The sequence below is a fragment of the Lucilia sericata genome, unplaced genomic scaffold (genome assembly GCF_015586225.1).
Source record: "Lucilia sericata isolate MDLA Ls3-8-SP2 unplaced genomic scaffold, ASM1558622v1 Contig000018F_arrow, whole genome shotgun sequence".
NCBI lineage: Eukaryota > Metazoa > Arthropoda > Insecta > Diptera > Calliphoridae > Lucilia > Lucilia sericata.
In genome coordinates, this window is record NW_023994057.1 from 391,533 (window position 1) to 411,342 (window position 19,810).

Here is a 19,810-nt window from a genome sequence, read left to right on the forward strand (position 1 = left end):
TTTTTTAATATATGTTATCGATACAACATTTATAACAAGAAATCATTTTCACACCGTAAAAACAGTTAAAGCTATCTATCTACAGACATACATTTTGTGCTGTTTGTGCTGTCGAGCTGTAGTATGTTTATAATATTTTGTACAGTTCAATGAAAACTCGTATAGATTATTTTTTATTGTTTTATTGTGAAGTAAATTCGAATTGAAAATCGAATAAATTTGGAATTATTTTGGAAATTGGTTATTATTTCTTTATAGTTGCGAATTTATACACACAAAAAATAAATTCTAATTGTCAAAATAAAAAAAAAATGCAAAAGTTTCATACAATTTTTCTATGTGTACTTATGAAAGAATAAAAACACTTCTATAAACACATAAATTAAACTTCAAAACCAGCACCAGTTTCAAGTCGGCTGCATTAGTTAAACGTACTTCTTGGTATCAGTGTGGATTGCGGAAAATTTAAAAATATATAAAAAAAATATTTGTATAGTGTTATAGAGAATACGACAATAAAGATGGTACTGATTTTGAAAATAATTTGGCGTGTTATGGTGGATCATTTCAGTAGTATCGGCAAAGGTAGGATTCAATTAAAAATGTATTAGCAATTCCGATTATATTTACATTTTATTTTGATGTAATATATAGATCCACGCACAAGTCATCTGCCTTTGACAAAAAGCTATTCACAGCTTTTATTTATCATTGGAGTATATGTATTGGTCGTGTTAAAAATTGGTCCAATGTTTATGAGAAAACGTAAGCCGTATAATATTAAATCGATTATACAAGTTTACAATATTTTCCAGATTTTAATGAATTTATATATTTATTATGGTGTAAGTATGATAAGATTGGCTTATTTTTCATATAATTAAATTTGTACTAATATTTCTTTTTAGTTGACGAAACATTTTGTATTCAGTCCAAACTACAGTTGGACATGTATGAAGTATGATCAAACGGATACAAGCCCTGATGTTTTGGGTGTAGGCAAATTTGTGTATTTATATTATATAAATAAAATATTGGACTTCTTAGATACTGTAAGTATTTTAAAATAAAGATAAAGTTCCTAGTTAATGGCCTACGTTATTTTTTACAGATATTTTTCCTTTTACGAAAAAAGTTTAATCAGATATCGTTTTTGCATGTATATCATCATGCCATTATGGTATGGGGTGGTTTTATTTATATTAATAGATTTGTGGGTATGTATGACTACTTAAAAAAAATATATTTCTAAAACAACCGAATTTATTGTCAAGTTTTTTGTCGAAATTATTTTAAATTTGATTGGTAATTCGATTGTTGCAACGGAAAATTTAACTAATCCTTATTTTCAATAAAACTTAACTTTAACTTAAGTTATCGCCAACTGTTACACCTGGTGCTAGTGAAAACCCCTAATTTGTTAATGAATGAAAAAATTACAAAGTATTAAAATTTATTCCATCATTTTTATAATTAATTTTATTACTGCAGGGTCACAATTTACAGTTGTCGGTCATGTGAACAGTTTAGTACATGTCCTTATGTACACGTATTACTTCCTATCGGCACTTGATATAAAACTGAATATGGATTCGTGGAAACCTTATATGACTAAAATACAAATTATACAATTTTTTTATTTTGCCATCAAATTTTTCGTAACCATTGTCAGGAACGGTCAATGCGGCTTGCCCTATGAATGGCTGGCGACGCTGTTCATTCAGAATCTATTCATGACGGCTATGTTCTCGCATTTCTATTGGAAAAACTACATTTTAAAAGAGAGACAAAGGAAGCTGAAAAATTAATCTTCCTCAAACGAAGCTCATTCATGTGTGAAATTAATAAACGTTAACTATATCTACCCACAACACTTTATTCTAATTGTTTATGTTCAACACTTTTCATACATTTTAAATGATTGTAAATATTTTAAAATTTTGTAAATAAAAAGAAGAATTCTAAATTAAAGAAAAATCCAGCAAGTAACAGAATACTTCAATAGAATATTTAATGCAATAGATTCTTATGCTACAACATACAATTCTATATCTGACTTGGGTAAGGTTAAATATGGACGTGGCATTCGTGCGTAAAATCAGTTTAATATCCGGAATAAATAATATATTTACGAAATTTCACCACAACTATGAAGTATTTCAGCTTTAAAGCCCAACAACAAAAGCAAATAGAAGCACCAACAATCTAAAAGACAAAATAACACCTGAATTACTATTTGCACCTAAAAACTTATTTGGGTTATTACAGCAACAACACGAATGTAGAAACAATTTACATAAAGTTCATTTCTTTGCGTAATTAGACGAAAGAACGAGAGAATGTACGAACGAACAAAGTAAAAGCCTAATTAAAATTTCAGTACGGATTTAATTTAATAAATAAATTACGAGTGTGTTGTTGTTGTTGATTAAAATTTACATTTGAAATTCCTAATAAATGCTTTCATTAGACAACAACTATAAATACAACAACAATAATTTTAATGAATACATCATTAACACAAATAACCAATAGTGAGTTATACAGTGGTTTAACGAATGATATAATGTCAGGCCCATTCGTAAAAACGAAAAATTTGTTAAACCGAATAACAACTTTTCTATGATTTAATAATAAAAATACGGTAATGGAAGGTAGGAAGTCTATTTTTTAAATCTTTTTGAATGAACATTGAAAGTTTTTGACAATTTCCATGCATTTTTATTAAATGTGCAAATGATAGAAATTAGTTTTTTTGTTAAATTTGCAATCAAACCAAAATTAAAGATTTTATGAAATATTTTATTACAATTAGGTTAAAGTAGCTTCATTTATATTTATATTTCCGAAAATAATTTTTTAAATGTTATTTTCATCCCTGTTCCCGGATTTTTGTATTTTTGTAGATTTTGTACCTACCCATTGAATTGGGTATTGAACTTACATAAAATCTTAATATGTTATTGCTTTTGGTTAATAAAGAAGTTTAGTTATCTTTCCGTATTATTTTAACCTCTTTTTATAGACAATTTTTTAGAAATTCGTTATATCGAGTACAAAATTTACTCATTCATTCGTAATATAAGGTACTCAATGGAAACAATTTGCCCGTTCGTTAAATCGCGAATTCGCTAAACTGAGTATTCGTTAAACCGGGAAACCAGTATATTTGCATATTTATTTAAAATTAACAAAATAAAGATTAGAAATACATATGTTTATTCAATTTATACTAGAAGTGCCCGGTCCGCTTGCAGGCCCTTGGTTGGAGATGAATGACTACGTAAAGATTCAATACCCGTAAAATTTTCAAAATTATGTGTAATTGAGTAGAATTTGAAATTTTGTCCCATTAGGTGTCGTTGTTCTTGAATAAACATTAGTCTTTTATTTATGTATTTATGCATACATATACGCATAGATGTAACTGTATTTCAACGCAAAAATTTGGTTTGGACATTATTTGACCCTAGTCCCCATGCAAATCCTCCTTAAGCAATCGACTTTAATTCCATAATTCTCTTAATTTAGCAAAAATAACTTTTATATACATCTAAATATTTCCACCAAATTGTATGAGGATCGGCCCATATTTATATATAAGCATCTTTCGGAAAATCAGTTTTGTAAAAATTTTGTATTAAGAAAAAGATCAATAACGTGCGTTTTACTCATGAATAAACATGGGTTTCTAATCAGTTAAAAAATAGTACGGTTCCTATATGAAATACTTAAAAAAAACATCTCCAAACCTGGACAACGGTGCAAAACTAAAATAAAAAATATGTTTGCTGATGAAATTTACACATATCTCTCCAGGTTACTTAAACGTTATATATGGCATTATAAAGGCCTCAACTTTGGCCTCCGGTGGGTTAGGTGGCCTCCGGTGGGTTAGTGGTTAGTGTTCTAGTCTGGTAGACCGGAGGTGGTGGGTTCGATTCCCACCTGAGGCACTGGTTAAGGAGCGCACAACAGGCCCGATAGAGGCCTAGGTGTATTTCATCGGATTTGATGTATGTATATATGTATGTACATCCTCCTTTCAAACTAACTAACTACCTAACTAAGGCCTCAGCTTCTGCTTTCTAAATTCGTGATGAAACTTAAAATCGGTTCAGATTTAACTAAGTGTCTAAAGGTACGAAAAAACGGTTTTTACCCGTAACTCAAGATTTTGGAGGTGTTTGGCAAATTTCAAAAACATATTCTTGTTCTACTCGGATCCACCTTTCAGAAAAATAGTATCACTTCCCAGGTATTTCAATTTTCATTTATTTGGTCTCACTGTGTTATTTACCTAAGTTTACTACTTTCGACAAACTGATTAAATTTTTATACAGCTAGTGTAGGTGTGTCGTTCGAAATACGGCACTTATTTTGATGGTGGTAATATGTATAAGACATACTCTTGTCACTTTTTTTAAATAATACAACTAAAAACTACCCATAATATCTAAATTTGTAGAGGTTCTATCACGTCGTACTTCTAATTTGCACTGACTGATTTTCCCAGTTCTAAATTACAAACAAGATCAGCAAATAATATATATTAGACACCGTAAATAAATGTTCGCCATAACTTTTATAATTCAAAATTTCTAAAGAACCGTAATATATTAAGGTCGTTGTGTTAGAAACGGAATGAGAAAATCAATATACCCTCAATAATTTTATTGTTATACCCACAACTAAAATTTAAAATATTCTGACGTGTGGATATTACGAAATGTAAAATATTTTATAAACCAAATTATGTAATAAGTAATTCCCATTAAACAATTTTAAACAAAAATGCATATGTATATATATAATTGTATACATTACATATGTATGGACTGATATTTTTAAATAATATTAAAGTAATTCATTAAATGCAATAATCACCAAATATAATTCATACCAAACTAACTCTTCGTAATAGAATCTACTTTCAGTACGTTCCGTTTATTCAAGAGATTATTTGTTGCTTGGCGAAGTTTAAGCATGGGAATTATATTTGATAGTTAGTCTATTGCTTAGCACGAAATAATCTAAAATAACAAATAATTTAGATAACTTACGGTACACAAATCGTTAAACGATAAAATTAATTAACTGCTGAAGTGACTTAAGAAAAGCTACAATACTACACCATATACTACACAGTAAAAAATTAACGAATTACTTTCAAAAGAATGACATTTATCACCACTCGTGTACAAATTATTTAAGTCAAAATAATTATTACTATAATATTAAAATTTCACTACTTCCAAATCACTTCCTAAAAAAGTAACAGTTACTTCTTGAGCATGAGTTCAGAAGTAGTAATTTTTGAATAAAAAAGGACAGCTGTGTTAGAATTCCAATTGTACATCTTTTTCGCTTCTGTAGAAGTTAATTTTTTACTAAAGGAAATATATTTTATATTACATTGCATTAAAATATTAAATATAAAAGACTGGTAATTAAAACAATTATTATTCTTAAACAATTCATTTTTATGTGTACTGGGTTATTTTCCCACAAACATGTTGCGAAACATATTCACCTGTCGACATGTTTAAAAAGATATGCAAACAAAATATTTTTCTAGAAAAAATGCAAAAAAACTTGCATAAAAAAATCATTACAAATGCAATTGCAAGACAGAAAACTTTGAATAAATTAAAAAGTAAATTTATATTGAACCAAAAGATATTGAATACAGTTGCGAAAAGTAAGTGAAGAAGTGAAGACATTTGAAAAAGTCAAACGAATCTATTAATTTAACGGTTCAAATAAGTTTTCTAAGTTTAAGCAAAATGTTGTTGTTAAAAATGATTTGTAATGCTCTAATAGCAATGAACGAAGTTTTCGAAGAAGGTAAACGATATAATACAATATAATCTTAATTAATCGTACACATTTATAGTTCATTTTGATTTATAGATAAACGTCTTAGTTCTTATCCATTTCTTGGGAAACCATGGCCCGCGCTTGCAGTTATTGCAGTCTATCTTTTTACCGTGTTAAAATGGGGTCCTAAATTTATGGCCAATCGTAATCCGTACAAAGTTGATGGTCTAATGAAATTTTATAATGTTGTACAAATTGCGTTAAATGGTTTCATATTCTATGAGGCTTTGAAATATTCCTTCTTAAGGGATGACTTTGTAATGAGTTGTGAGAAGCATGATCCCACTGACACACGTCCATTGACAATGAAATTAGCTAGACCGGCCCTACTATATTACTTCTCAAAATATTTGGATTTGTTTGACACGGTAAATAAATGTTAATGTTAAATTTAATATCAATCATAATAATAATAATTTTCGCTCATTTTTTACTTGTTCAGTTCTTCTTTATAGTGCGTAAAAAAAACAATCAAATAACCTTTCTTCATGTGTATCATCACTCTTTAATGATTATGGCCGTTTACATTTATTGCACATTTTTGTTCTGTAAGTTCAGCATATATGGAGGAATACTAAAACTTAGTTTCACTTTTAATTTTCTCTGCTACATCGATTATAATTTCAGCATCTCATTTTACCGCAACTGGAGTCCTTAATAGTTTCATCCATGTTTGCATGTACACATATTACCTTCTGGCAGCTTCAAAATCTAATATCAATTTGGAGCCATGGAAACGTACGTTGACTATTATGCAACTTCTACAATTTACAATGTTGGCAGTGCACTTTGGTTTGCCACTACTTAATAATTGGTGTAAACTACCATTTTTCTGGTTGATGACTGCCTTTTTGCAAAATGCTTTCATGATTGTGCTTTTTTCAAATTTCTATTATAAAACATATATTTTAAAAGACTTAAGAAAGGAAAAAAACAAATAAAAATAAAATACTTCTAAAAATTGTGTTTTTTAATAAATATATAGAGATCTTTAACCCATAAACCCTGATTTTAAAGTAAGTGTTTGTGTATTTCTTCTTGTTTCAACGATATTGTTTGATACATTTGAATAAAACTGTTCTCATACATACATATCGTCACCTGAAACGCAAACGGCCCTAACTAACCAAAAATTCAAAGTCGATTTTATTGTTGATTATAATGTATTGCATCAAAACAAATGTCCACACAAAAAATTGGACTCCTCCGACCAAAATTAGCTATTTTATTGACAAAAAACAAAAGGCCCTATCTACAAACACATTTAAATATTAAAGGTAAAAAGTCCAATTTATCCATTTTTTATACGCCATTGTCAACTATCATAACAACTGATAGGTTTCACTATTAAACAATTTGTTTATTTACTACAAATAAATCGCGTTGATAGAAACGAACTTTTCAATTTCAATAGTTTTTTGCTTCTCCTGTAAAATTTTAAAAATGTTAGATAGGGTCGTTTGCGTTTTAGGTGACGATATGTACTTATAACATTGATTCTATTGAAAATTCAGAAGAACATAAGTTTTTTCTACTTTTCAGGATAACGTTTTAAAGTTTTAAATTCAAATATGAAACTACAAAAAAAACACATTTTAAAAGTTCTAATGCAATTTTTATGAAAAATTTACACAATACACTAACTAACTAACTAACTAACTAACTAACTAACTAACTAACTAACTAACTAACTACTAACTAACTAACTAACTAACTAACTACTAACTAACTAACTAACTAACTAACTAACTAACTAACTAACTAACTAACTACTAACTAACTAACTAACTAACTAACTAACTAACTAACTAACTAACTAACTAACTAACTAACTAACTAACTAACTAACTAACTACTAACTAACTAACTAACTAACTAACTAACTAACTAACTAACTAACTAACTAACTAACTAACTAACTAACTAACTAACTAACTAACTAACTAACTAACTAACTAACTAACTAACTAACTAACTAACTAACTAACTAACTAACTAACTAACTAACTAACTAACTAACTAACTAACTAACTAACTAACTAACTAACTAACTAACTAACTAACTAACTAACTAACTAACTAACTAACTAACTAACTAACTACTAACTAACTAACTAACTAACTAACTAACTAACTAACTAACTAACTAACTAACTAACTACTAACTAACTAACTAACTAACTAACTAACTAACTAACTAACTAACTAACTAACTAACTAACTAACTAACTAACTAACTAACTAACTAACTAACTAACTAACTAACTAACTAACTAACTAACTAACTAACTAACTAACTAACTAACTAACTAACTAACTAACTACTAACTAACTAACTAACTAACTAACTAACTAACTAACTAACTAACTAACTAACTAACTAACTAACTAACTAACTAACTAACTAACTAACTAACTAACTAACTAACTAACTAACTAACTAACTAACTAACTAACTAACTAACTAACTAACTAACTAACTAACTAACTAACTAACTAACTAACTAACTAACTAACTAACTAACTAACTAACTAACTACTAACTAACTAACTAACTAACTAACTAACTAACTACTAACTAACTAACTAACTAACTAACTAACTAACTAACTAACTAACTAACTAACTAACTAACTAACTACTAACTAACTAACTAACTAACTAACTAACTAACTAACTAACTAACTAACTAACTAACTAACTAACTAACTAACTAACTAACTAACTAACTAACTAACTAACTAACTAACTAACTAACTAACTAACTAACTAACTAACTAACTAACTGACTAACTGACTAACTAACTACACAAGGTTTCATTCAAATGTGTGTAACTTTTCACCTATTGGTCCTAGCAAAAACTTTCCAAACGAGTTCAGATAGCTATTTCTTGAGTATTTCCAAACAATTTTAATTTTTTTTTCCAAAAAATTCCCTTTTTTCCAAAAAAAATAAAATCCTTATTTCCAAAAAAACCTTTTTTTTTTTTTGCTCAGACGAAGGCTTATACAATTTCCTTTTAGAGCTTTATAGTCCTATAATGGGATGAGAGAATAAGATTTTCTTCAATATTGCAATTAGTACGCTGTTTTTCTGACATAATTAAAAACCAATATACACATTTAATTCTGTGTAAACTAGTACTATTGCATCTATTACCATCCGAAAATCATTGGTTTATGTTCGTGAATGACCAACTATCATTTTGACTGTTTTTAACAGCAACACTGGTACTTATTCACCTTAATGAGCATATGACGATGCTTTGATGTTAACATGTTTAATCTCACGTGGATTTATTTGCCTTCCTTTTCTGGCGAATGAACCACGAACATAAAGCTGAAGGAGCCAAATTTAAAGATGTTGATAAATTATTAAGGTTTTAGATTAAAATATGTTAAAAGCCCATTAAAAATGTAAATACTCTTTCGTAGCATTATTAAAAAATGTAAAGAAAGAATGACGGGATATTTATTGTGTTATGTCTCATAAAAATTAAAAATAAAAATATAAATAATAATGAAACGATCATTTTCATTGTATGGAGGTCATGTTTAATGGATGAGGGAAAAGCGAATTAAATTTTAATGACAACAATATTTTGTTGAATACATTAAAAAAAAAAAAAAAAACATTAAATTTATACTGAAAGTAGCAGTGAGTTGTTTTCACTTCTTATTTTTTCTCTTTTTCTACTAATTTCTCTTTGTTGTTGCTTTAGTTCAAACCGAGGGTAAGTAAATACAAAGTTGTATTTGCAATACATTTTTTAAATGTTGTTGAACTTCAAATAATATTTTAACTCATTTTGTATCGATATATTTTGAAATAACAAAATTGCTAAAATCAATGTATTAGAAAACTGATTATTTAACTTTAAGTATTATTATTTTTATTGAAAGATATATCATATCAAGCGTTTTAGTATATTAAATATTATTTTAAATAGTTTTATCCATAATTTGATAGTATTTTTTAAGAATGTGTTCGGGAATGAATATTTACTTAGTAGGTTTCTAATGCCAACTTTTTACGCAGCGCTTCTTTGCTATCATTCAAATTATTTCTCATATAGTAGTTGAAAAAATAATACAAACTTCAAGAATAAAACAGGTACAGTGGTATGTCGAGCAACGTATTTAATTAAAAGTTTGTTACTATTCAACATTTTTTATTTGAAATCTTAGAAATATAGTTTGACATAGAAGCAAAAAAGGGACACTTTCGATTAGATAACCATTCTATGACAGGGATATACTTACATGCGTATATAAGCAATCGATATTTATATTTATGTTTGAAAATAACCAATAGAAATTAATAAAAGTCCAGAATATATATAAACATTAGAGGTACAAAAACTTTCGATTTTGTAACTTGCAAACTAACAAAGCTACATATATACACACATAATTAGTTACATACATATTTATTTTTTAATCCAAAATTATGTATATTCAAGTTCGTTTGATTTATAAATATTTATTAAATTGTCCCACAAAGGTAAATGAACTGGAGTTGAAAGTACCGACGACCAAAAATCTATATTTACTTAGTTTAATGAAAAATCTAAGACGTGTAATTGTGTTCATTCGCTATTATTTAATTTCCTAGTAATATGTTTCAATATTTATGTACTTTGTAATGAAAATAAATAAAATTGAACTTTACAATGAATTATAAAGTATGCAGGTGTACGTATGTACATTAGAGGTGCCCATAGAATCGATTTACTTTGAATGAGTATCGTTTGTACCGATTTTTAAGAATATGCAAATAGCTTTATTTTTTGCTATTCGATATTATTGGATTATACCTTGAATAAAATATACAAAAAATAATTAAAAATATCAAACCCTTTCAAAGACAAAATTTGTAAAACGCAACATTATTTAATTAATTTTACAACTTTGAATTAATTTCATTGCATGCATGAAATATTTTTTTAGTTTATTAATTTATTATGACAATATCTTTACGGTGAATAGTGCCTTTAAATACTAATTATCTATGTTTTTAGAGACAAATGTGTCTATTTTGGAACAGTTTAACTAAAAACTTTCAAATTATAAAAATTTTATCATTATTTTAAAGTGCAGGGTACATTTACTATTTGAGGCCATTCTTACGGTTACGTTCTAAGTTCCTGTTTTATTTTTATGCATACGTACATTAGACCGACTCACAAAAAAATGGTGCTTGATATATGTAATTGTACGTTGTTATAGAATAAAGTAATAAAAAATCTGTCTAATGATGCCCTTATTGAATATATTGTTTTAAAAAAATTTAAATAAAAAAACGCACAAAATTAATTTTTTAATGACACGAATGACCATCGCTAGAATATTTTAGAAATGGTAATAAAACAAATCAAACAACATTTTGGAGTGGTTGAATTTCATACAAAGTGAGCCAGTCTAATGTATATATATTTTAATTCATTGTTTATGTTACGAAATATTTATTTAGAATGTAAATTGTATTCATTGTTAAAATTGTAGGCACCGAAAATATTTCGTTTTCAGCTTGGAGAACTTAAACAATTCGCCCATCAAAATTTTGTATTTGAAACAAAAAATTCATTTGAAATAAGACCAGCTTACTAAACACATCTTATTTTCTTCTTTATTTATTTTAATTTTATTATACATATATTTTCGCTGTTACTGAATCTTATCCTTATGATTCTCGTTCTTCGCAACGTATCTAAAATTTATTTAAATTTTAATATAAAAGGCGTAAAAATTGAAGCGAAAAAAATAAATAAATATATTAAGTAAAAAGTAAATAAAGTTAAAAGCAACTGAAAACAGAGTAACCGGGGAAGACAGATAAAAAATAAAAGTGCTTCATCTTACACGTACAACATAAATACTTATTATTTGCCACATAAAACAGAAAACAAAAACACAAAAAAGAATAAAGAAGAGAAATGTTTTATGTTCTAAAATATATATACTGCTTACTGGCCGAAGTCTATGCAAAGAATGCAGGTAAATTTGAATAATTTGAAAACGCTGTAAAAATGAAAATAAAAACCAAATAAAGAGAGAAAAAATAATAAAATTTTATATAACCGCTGTATTTGACGGTTTATATCTTTCATTTTAATTTTCATATGGTTTCCATTGCCTATTTCACAGATCCACGAGTTCAGCACTTGCCTCTGGTATATTCGCCTATGCCAGTAATTGTAATTTTATCATTATATTTGGCATTTGTACTGCACTACGGCCCTAAATGGATGGAAAAACGTCAAGCCTTTCAGCTGAAATTAATAATGCGTATCTATAACGCTATCCAAGTTTTAGCCAACTTTACTTTGTTCATCTATGTGAGTTTTTTTGAAATACTATTTTTTGTTTGCATTACATTTCCTCACATACAAGCCCACACTCATAGAGTAAGCTCTATGTTGAGAGATTGTGTGTGTGATGACCATTTATTGCTGGGATGGATGAATGTTCCTCCGTCCGCAAGTCAGTAAACATTTTAATTTGTTTAATGGAATCTTTATTCTTTTTGCATATTTAAACCAGGCCATTCCGAATTCATATGGTCATAAAAAATTTAGCTTTACATGTCAACCCGTTGATCCCACAAATACTGAACCATGGATGATTCGTTTGCTGTACATAACATATGGATATTACCTAACGAAATATTTGGATCTCTTTGATACGGTATGTAACAAAATAATACACGCAACATGAGGTATTAAACACATACTTATATACATTAGGGCCATGACTAATTTTGTCATAAACATTTTAGCTATCTTTCATGATAAGTAGGAAATAAGTGGTAAATTAACAAAAGAAGTTATTTGGATACCTTTTTGTTGATGAGCATATGTATGTATGTATGTATGTATGTATGTATGTATGTATGTATGTATGTATGTATGTATGTATGTATGTATGTCTGTGTATGTATGTATGTATGTATGTATGTCTGTATTCTGTCTGTCTGTCTGTCTGTCTGTCTGTCTTTGTATGTCTGTCGTCTGTCTGTCTGTCATGTCTGTCTGTCTTCTGTCTGTCTTTCTGTCTGTCTGTCTTTCTGTCTGTCTGTCTGTCTTGTCTGTCTGTCTTGTCTGTCTGTCTGTCTGTCTGTCTGTCTGTTCTGTCTGTTCTGTCTGTCTGTCTGTCTGTCTTCTGTATGTCTGTCTGTCTGTCTGTCTTTGTCTGTCTGTTTCGTCTGTCTGTCTGTCTGTCTGTCTGTCTGTCTGTCTGTCTGTCTGTCTGTCTGTCTGTCTGTCTGTCTGTCTGTCTGTCTGTCTGTCGTCTGTCTGTCTGTCTGTCTGTCTGTCTGTCTTTGGTCTGTATGTGTCTATGTATGTCTGTTTCTGTCTTCCGTCTGTCATGTTGTATGTCTTCTGTTGTCGTTTTCTGTTAGTCCTTCTGTCTGTCTGGTCTGTTGTCGGTTTCTCCCCCCCTCTCCCCCCCCACTTTACTTGCCTTTCCACTTCTTTTAATACATATCTGCATGTTTTTGGATACTTAACTTGGAAGAGAGATTAGCTATTGCCCCTTACCTAGCCTTTTCTCCGTCTAACTGTCTTGGGTCAAATAATGACACTCGTTTATGTCAAAAATTATATGTTGTATCAATAAATTTTAAATTTTGTATAGCGTCAATATCATACAGTGCGGCTATTTTGAAAAGAGTTAAATTTTAAATTGATTGAAAATGTTTTAAGTGACGTATGCATAATTTTATCACATACATATACCGTGCGACAGCTTGAACTAGACCTTATATACACATGGTACTAGAGGTCATACATAGAAAACTGCGTTTTCAGTTTTTCATTTCCTGACTTTTCTCTTTTTAAAGTTCTTTAAAGTTTTAATGATATAAAAATTTATCAAAATATTTCTATGCAAAATATGGATGTTAAATGAAAGAAGACAATCTTCGGAAAAGAAAAACAATTTTTGTTTATGTTTTATGTTAATCTAAAATTAAATTTTAGGGCAAAAATTATCAAATTATAGCAACACATTTTAGATGACTCAATGTGTTTTTAATTATTCTGTAAAACGCTTTGATAACCCCGCGCTTTTTGGGATTTTTCAAACCTTTTTTGAGAATTGAGGGATTCATCATAACAAGTTTCACAATTTCTTTTTAATTTTATATTTTTAACGAACAAATCTATATACCTATAAATTTCGTTAAAAATATTTAGAAATTTTATTTAAATGTTTAAATATTTTTTTTCGCATTTCATGGTAAAATTGGCTCCCTTGGATTTTTACATCATTGAGTTGGATACGTGACGTATACGTAATATTTAATTTTTGCTGTCACAATTTTACAATGAGATGTAAAATATTTCCTCCTTAATTTGTCATATACATATATCAATGAATTGGAAATTAAGTCTACTTTTCAGAAATTCATACATTTTTTATTAATACAGATTCTATGCCAATTGGTATAATTTAAGGTGGTATAGGACCAATACAAACCCAATATACCTTCCGAATGAAAGTTGTGTTGGGAATTAGGGTATTTAAAAAACAATAAGTAAGAATTTTATATTCGGCTATGCCTTATATACCCGCCATCAAACCATATGCTGTGAAAGCAATGCTCTCTCATAAATAAGCTTTGATATTTGTAAACTTATGCTTTTGTTATTATCGCAGCAATTTTCTTAGTTATTAGGTTTATGTTGATTTTTTACCATATATACATAGATATTAATATTGTATTTTTATGCCAGTAACACATTATCATTAGCATGATCATTTTCTGAAGGATAGCTTTTATGTGGGTAAGGTCAATTGTGGAACGATCTTCATAACATTTGGTAAAGAGATTTTGGTTCTCACAAAACTTGTTTCCTTGTTCATTATTTCTCCATGCCCCCATACATCTGTACCGCCCGAATTGGGCTTTTGAGCTCATAGTTATGTTAAAAGTTCTAGTATCTCAACAAAAATCGCCAAAACGATCTTCATAACATTTGGTAAAGAGATTTTGGTTCTCACAAAACTTGTTTCCTTGTTCATTATTTCTCCATGCCCCCATACATCTGTACCGCCCGAATTGGGCTTTTGAGCTCATAGTTATGTTAAAAGTTCTAGTATCTCAACAAAAATCGCCAAAACTTAGTCTTATAAAAGTCTAAATGATACTGCCAATTTTCCTAATTATCGGGCCTCTTTGGGTATTATGCAGAATTTTTTTACATATTGTACTGATCAAATTTTTCAGTCGCTAAAAGGAATATTTTTTATTTTTCTCATGTTCAATACATTAATGCATGAGATTCTTAAAAAGGCAGATCCTAGTGACACTCTGATTTATATATGTATATTAATAAGAGTTTTCATATTCACACAAATAAGTGAATTAAATATTTTAAACAGTAGTTACTAAGTTTTTTAAACAATTCACTAAATTACTAATGCCAAAGTATTAATCGGTTTAAAGTTTTTTCTCGTCTGTTTTATTTAACAAATATTTTATAAGAAATTTTGCAAAATTAAAAAATATTTAATTTACCACAAGCCGAGTTGCTTTTAGTCATACATGCACTACACACTCATACAGACGTTAACTGTTTATAAATACATACATTCACATGTACATATTCATTTTCTCATACCCAGCAATCATTCGGGTTTTGAATTGTTTGAAGTTATTAGATCTGGATTGCAATTTGCAACAGTTGCAACAGTTGTTTGAGCTCCGTAGGCATTTGTATATAGGTTGAATCAACATAATTCAAGTTTGAAAATCGTAATGTGTGATATTTTAATTATAAATTTTTTGCTATTTTGAATGCGTATGTATTTCAATTTCAAAATTTGTAATTTAAATGTAAAATTTAAACCACTGATTATGTTTTAAAAATATTTTTCCATGTTTAGCTTTGTCTTTATTACGCAATCACCTAAATAAAATGTTTGTGTAATAAAGTGTGGGTTTTAAGGAAGAACATAACCGAAATTAATAGATAATGTAAATAGTATATGTGCGTTTTCTATGTATCTTTTCATGCATCCATCCTTGCTGCTGTGTGTTTGTAGATATTTATAGTGCTGCGTAAGAAAAATCAACAAATATCTTTTCTACACATCTATCATCATACCGGAATGGTGTTTGGTTGTCATATATATATGACATTTATGCCAGGTAATTTAATGACAAAAAATAAAACAAAATATAAACATTATTTTTTATTAATTAAAAAAAAATACTTTGTTAACGGAAGTGTGTTTTCTTGTATTCATTGTAGTTTTTGTTTAATTTTTAGGAAGTCATGCAACGATGCTGGGACTTATTAATCTTTTCGTACATACTGTCATGTATTCGTATTATTTCGTCACATCGCTGAAACCGATTAAGGAGACGCTGTGGTGGAAACGCCACATAACACAATTACAATTAGCTCAGTTTGGTTATTTGTTCATTCACTTTTTAATAGTACTTGTTCGTAATACTTGTGGTCATCCCAATGCAGTGGCTCTTATTGGTTTTATGCAAAATACGTTTATGTTTGCATTATTTTTCGAATTTTACTACAAAGCCTACATGAAGAAACCCAAGGCAACCGCTGTAAACAATACTGTGACCAGTGACAGCGCAAAGCAATTAAGCAGAGAAGAAAAATTAAAATCGAGTTAGTAATTGGTTAATACCAATGCTTTGTAACAAATAAAACTTTCCAAAAAAAGAGAAAAACAATAAATGCATTAAAAATATTTTGTTTAAAATTTTATTTTCTCTTAAAATTTGGTTTACTCTTCATTGATTGATTTAATTGATTGTAAGTAAACATATTGCTGAAATATTTTTAAACAAAAAATCTCGTTTAAAATTCTGTTAAATGTTGTCCAATTTAAATGACAAGCTCGTCAAACAGTGTTCTTGGAATTTGATGAAAATAAACTTTTCCTGGCACTTTATAACTTAACCATTTGTTCAATTTCCTATTTTAATAATTCATACAAGTGTAGATGAAAATTTTGATTTGATTTGTGTCAAACGAATAAACAGCACCAAGAAACCATAGATACAGATACTTAAATAAATTAATTCATTGCAATGAAATTATTATAACAATTTCATTATATATTAATCATTTACCATCCGTTAATATTTAGAAGAACTAAAAGTTCTTTCTGCTATATTAAAAAAATTCGGAATTTTCAATACGCTGAAGACATAAAAAATTAATAAATTTAAATTATTTTCACCTGTGAAATAAGTGTGTTTATTCAATTGTCACAATGAATGAACAAATGAAATGAACATTCATCTGCGGCTTTATTTGAAAATAGAATGTATGTAAGAATATAATTTCACAATCAGGTTATTGTACGAAAATAACAATAATTTATTACTGTTTTTTGTTTTTGTCGATTTGAATTTTTAATTCATAGTAAAATCAAGCAAATACTTTAGTATTTACACTGAAGATTTAACTAAACAGTACAAGGGAGTGAATTATTAAAAGGACATGTCATTATTACGTGCCCGAAAGAATTGTAGTATTTCTGTTTATATTATAATTTCTTCATTCTTTCTTTTGTTTATTTTTATAATTTATTTGGAGGAACTCGAAAAGTAAAAATCTGCTATAGGTAGATATTTAAAGCAATATAATAAGGACATAAATATTTGACAAATAAATAAATATTTGTTTAATTTTCTTTTCAATAATTTATCAATTGGTTTTACGTTTGATTTAATACAAAAGTAATCCAAGTATAAATATGATAATTACATAAGCTTATGCTAATTTATTTATAAATATTTTAGTTCTTATGCAATTAAAACAAATTATATAATTGTATTTATTAACAAAAACACTCTAAAATATGACCAACAAATAAATATATGCACTCAATATATATACGAAATAGTGGAATCAAATGCATGTGTATAAATATTATACTTTAATATACAAGAACAATATTGAAAAATTATATACATATGTACGTACCTACATAGATATTTACAAAATATCATCGACAACATTCTAAACATCATAGCTTCTGCATTAAAAAGCTTTAATGCAGAAGCTATGATGTACATATATATATATATATATATATATATATATATATATATATATATATATATATGTACATTAGGTTGGACCCGTTTATGTGCTTTTAATGGTCTAAAAAAAAGCATAGAAAGTTTATCCAGCTCACCAAGGAAAAATATTGTGAGAAACAGAATATTAAAATAAAATATTATTTGGAAAAATTCGTAACATTTGTTTTGGGTCAATACTAACGTAAATTTATTAAATGCACACATTTTTACTTACATGTTCAAATAGATGTGGTAACAAGGAAAAACTACATATCTGTAGTTATGAGAAGTTATTTTTTTACAATTCTTGAATCTTTTAATTTATCTATTAACATTTCGCATGTGCAAATTATAACCATCTTAAGAACTTTTTCTTGTTTATGCAGATTTATAAATATCAGCAAAATGTGCCCGTCGATGCCCGGATTTAACGTAAACAAAATACAAACATTGCTTTTGTTACAACTTGTACAATTTGTTGTACAAGTTTATTATTAGTCAGTTAGAAAACGTAAATTTTAATTAAAATCTGGAACAAAAATATATCACTCTTTTAAAACAAGAGAAATTGGTCATATTCCAAAAGCTACCATTCCAAAGTTCATATTGACTTTTGAATTTACATATAATATCTTATTCGTTAAATTTTGCATATGTATTAAAATCGTTCATGCAACGCATATATATTCTTTCTTTTAATAAATTATTTATTTTCAGTAATATACATACTTATATAAGATAGAAGCAATAGACTGAATATTATGATATGCTCCTTAGAGGATACAACTATGGTGTAAATCGGTTTAGGAGTTTTAAATTTGTAGCAAACAATCCAATTTGTATAATTAAATATTGATTATTTACATATTTTATAAGAGATATTTAATAGTTTATTAGTTTTATAAACAATAAAGTCAAAGTTAAGTTTAAGTTAAGCAGAGAAATCAAATAATATTAATTTGACTAAGTTATTATTTATAAAAACTTATAGTTTTAACAAATCTGTGTGTACATACATACATGCTTGTATTTGAGAAAAAAAAGCAATAAACTAACAGTTAACGCTTTAAAATGCAATTATTAAATTTATTAACAAATATACCTTTAAAATTATAATTCATATTTTCCTACATTGTTCATATTGCAAAATCGTAATCTTAAAGCGATTGCGTCCATACCTCGCTAGTTTTGCCGTAGCTGTGATTTAAAATTGAAGGATTTCGGCATAAAGAAAAAAATAAAGAAAATAAATTCAAGATACATTTTCTTAGTTGAAATTTTAAAAGCTAATTTAATGCTAATATTGGAAATTTTTAAAATCTTCCTGTCCGTATTCATTATAATAAATTCACTATTAATTTAAAATATTTCTTTATAAACTCTATTGATCATTGTGATTATATGAGGGGTATAGAAACAAAAGCAGAAATCTCCACATTATTTATTATGTGCTAAAGTTGTCTCCTGGTTACATTTAATGAATGTTTGCGATCAGTCAATACCAAATTCGGATTTAGCCATTATATACCGACGTCAACATCCGGCGATTTACATTTCGTTCATATATGTAACTTTGATACAAAAACAGCAAACTCCAAACTTTAAACGTAGATTTGAACGAAAATTGGTTGACATATTCATCTAATTGTTGCATACTAATAGGGCATGGTCGACCATATGATATGCTGCACCAGTGAGTCTCAATTCCGAAACATTTAAACAATTTGCTGACAATTTGCTATTTTTTGGGGGAAAATTACCCATTTTAGATGACCCAATGTGTTCTTAATTACTCTGTAAAGGGTTTCTGGGGTATGGACCCGGTATTATCAAAAAACTAGAGTAGGGTCGCAAAAAATTATG

The 19,810-nt window shown here is 28.0% G+C and overlaps 2 protein-coding genes across 2 annotated transcripts; both read left to right on the top strand.

The window, feature by feature from the left end:
• Positions 1-273: 273 nt before the first annotated feature.
• LOC119606852 lies at positions 274-6,875 on the top strand. Its single transcript, XM_037960504.1, has 9 exons — positions 274-585; positions 655-845; positions 909-1,052; positions 1,112-1,217; positions 1,492-1,806; positions 5,914-6,248; positions 6,323-6,428; positions 6,508-6,817; positions 6,866-6,875. The coding sequence occupies exons 1-9, from the start codon at positions 522-524 to the stop codon at positions 6,873-6,875; spliced, it is 1,581 nt and encodes a 526-aa protein (XP_037816432.1). The 5' UTR covers positions 274-521.
• A 4,591-nt stretch (positions 6,876-11,466) lies between these two features.
• On the top strand, positions 11,467-16,617 carry LOC119606697 (elongation of very long chain fatty acids protein AAEL008004). Its single transcript, XM_037960267.1, has 5 exons — positions 11,467-11,877; positions 12,028-12,218; positions 12,424-12,567; positions 15,931-16,036; positions 16,158-16,617. The coding sequence occupies exons 1-5, from the start codon at positions 11,817-11,819 to the stop codon at positions 16,526-16,528; spliced, it is 873 nt and encodes a 290-aa protein (XP_037816195.1). The 5' UTR covers positions 11,467-11,816; the 3' UTR covers positions 16,529-16,617.
• Positions 16,618-19,810: the final 3,193 nt, after the last annotated feature.

Bases quoted from the DNA above. Each gene is read 5' to 3' on its own strand.
- LOC119606697 (XM_037960267.1), top strand. From the start codon at position 11,817: ATGTTTTATGTTCTAAAATATATATACTGCTTACTGGCCGAAGTCTAT. The intron at 11,878-12,027 runs GTAAATTTGAAT...CCTATTTCACAG, and splicing joins AGTCTATGCAAAGAATGCAG to ATCCACGAGTTCAGCACTTG. The intron at 12,219-12,423 runs GTGAGTTTTTTT...TATTTAAACCAG, and splicing joins ACTTTACTTTGTTCATCTAT to GCCATTCCGAATTCATATGG.
- LOC119606852 (XM_037960504.1), top strand. From the start codon at position 522: ATGGTACTGATTTTGAAAATAATTTGGCGTGTTATGGTGGATCATTTC. The intron at 586-654 runs GTAGGATTCAAT...TGTAATATATAG, and splicing joins TTTCAGTAGTATCGGCAAAG to ATCCACGCACAAGTCATCTG. The intron at 846-908 runs GTAAGTATGATA...ATTTCTTTTTAG, and splicing joins ATTTATATATTTATTATGGT to TTGACGAAACATTTTGTATT.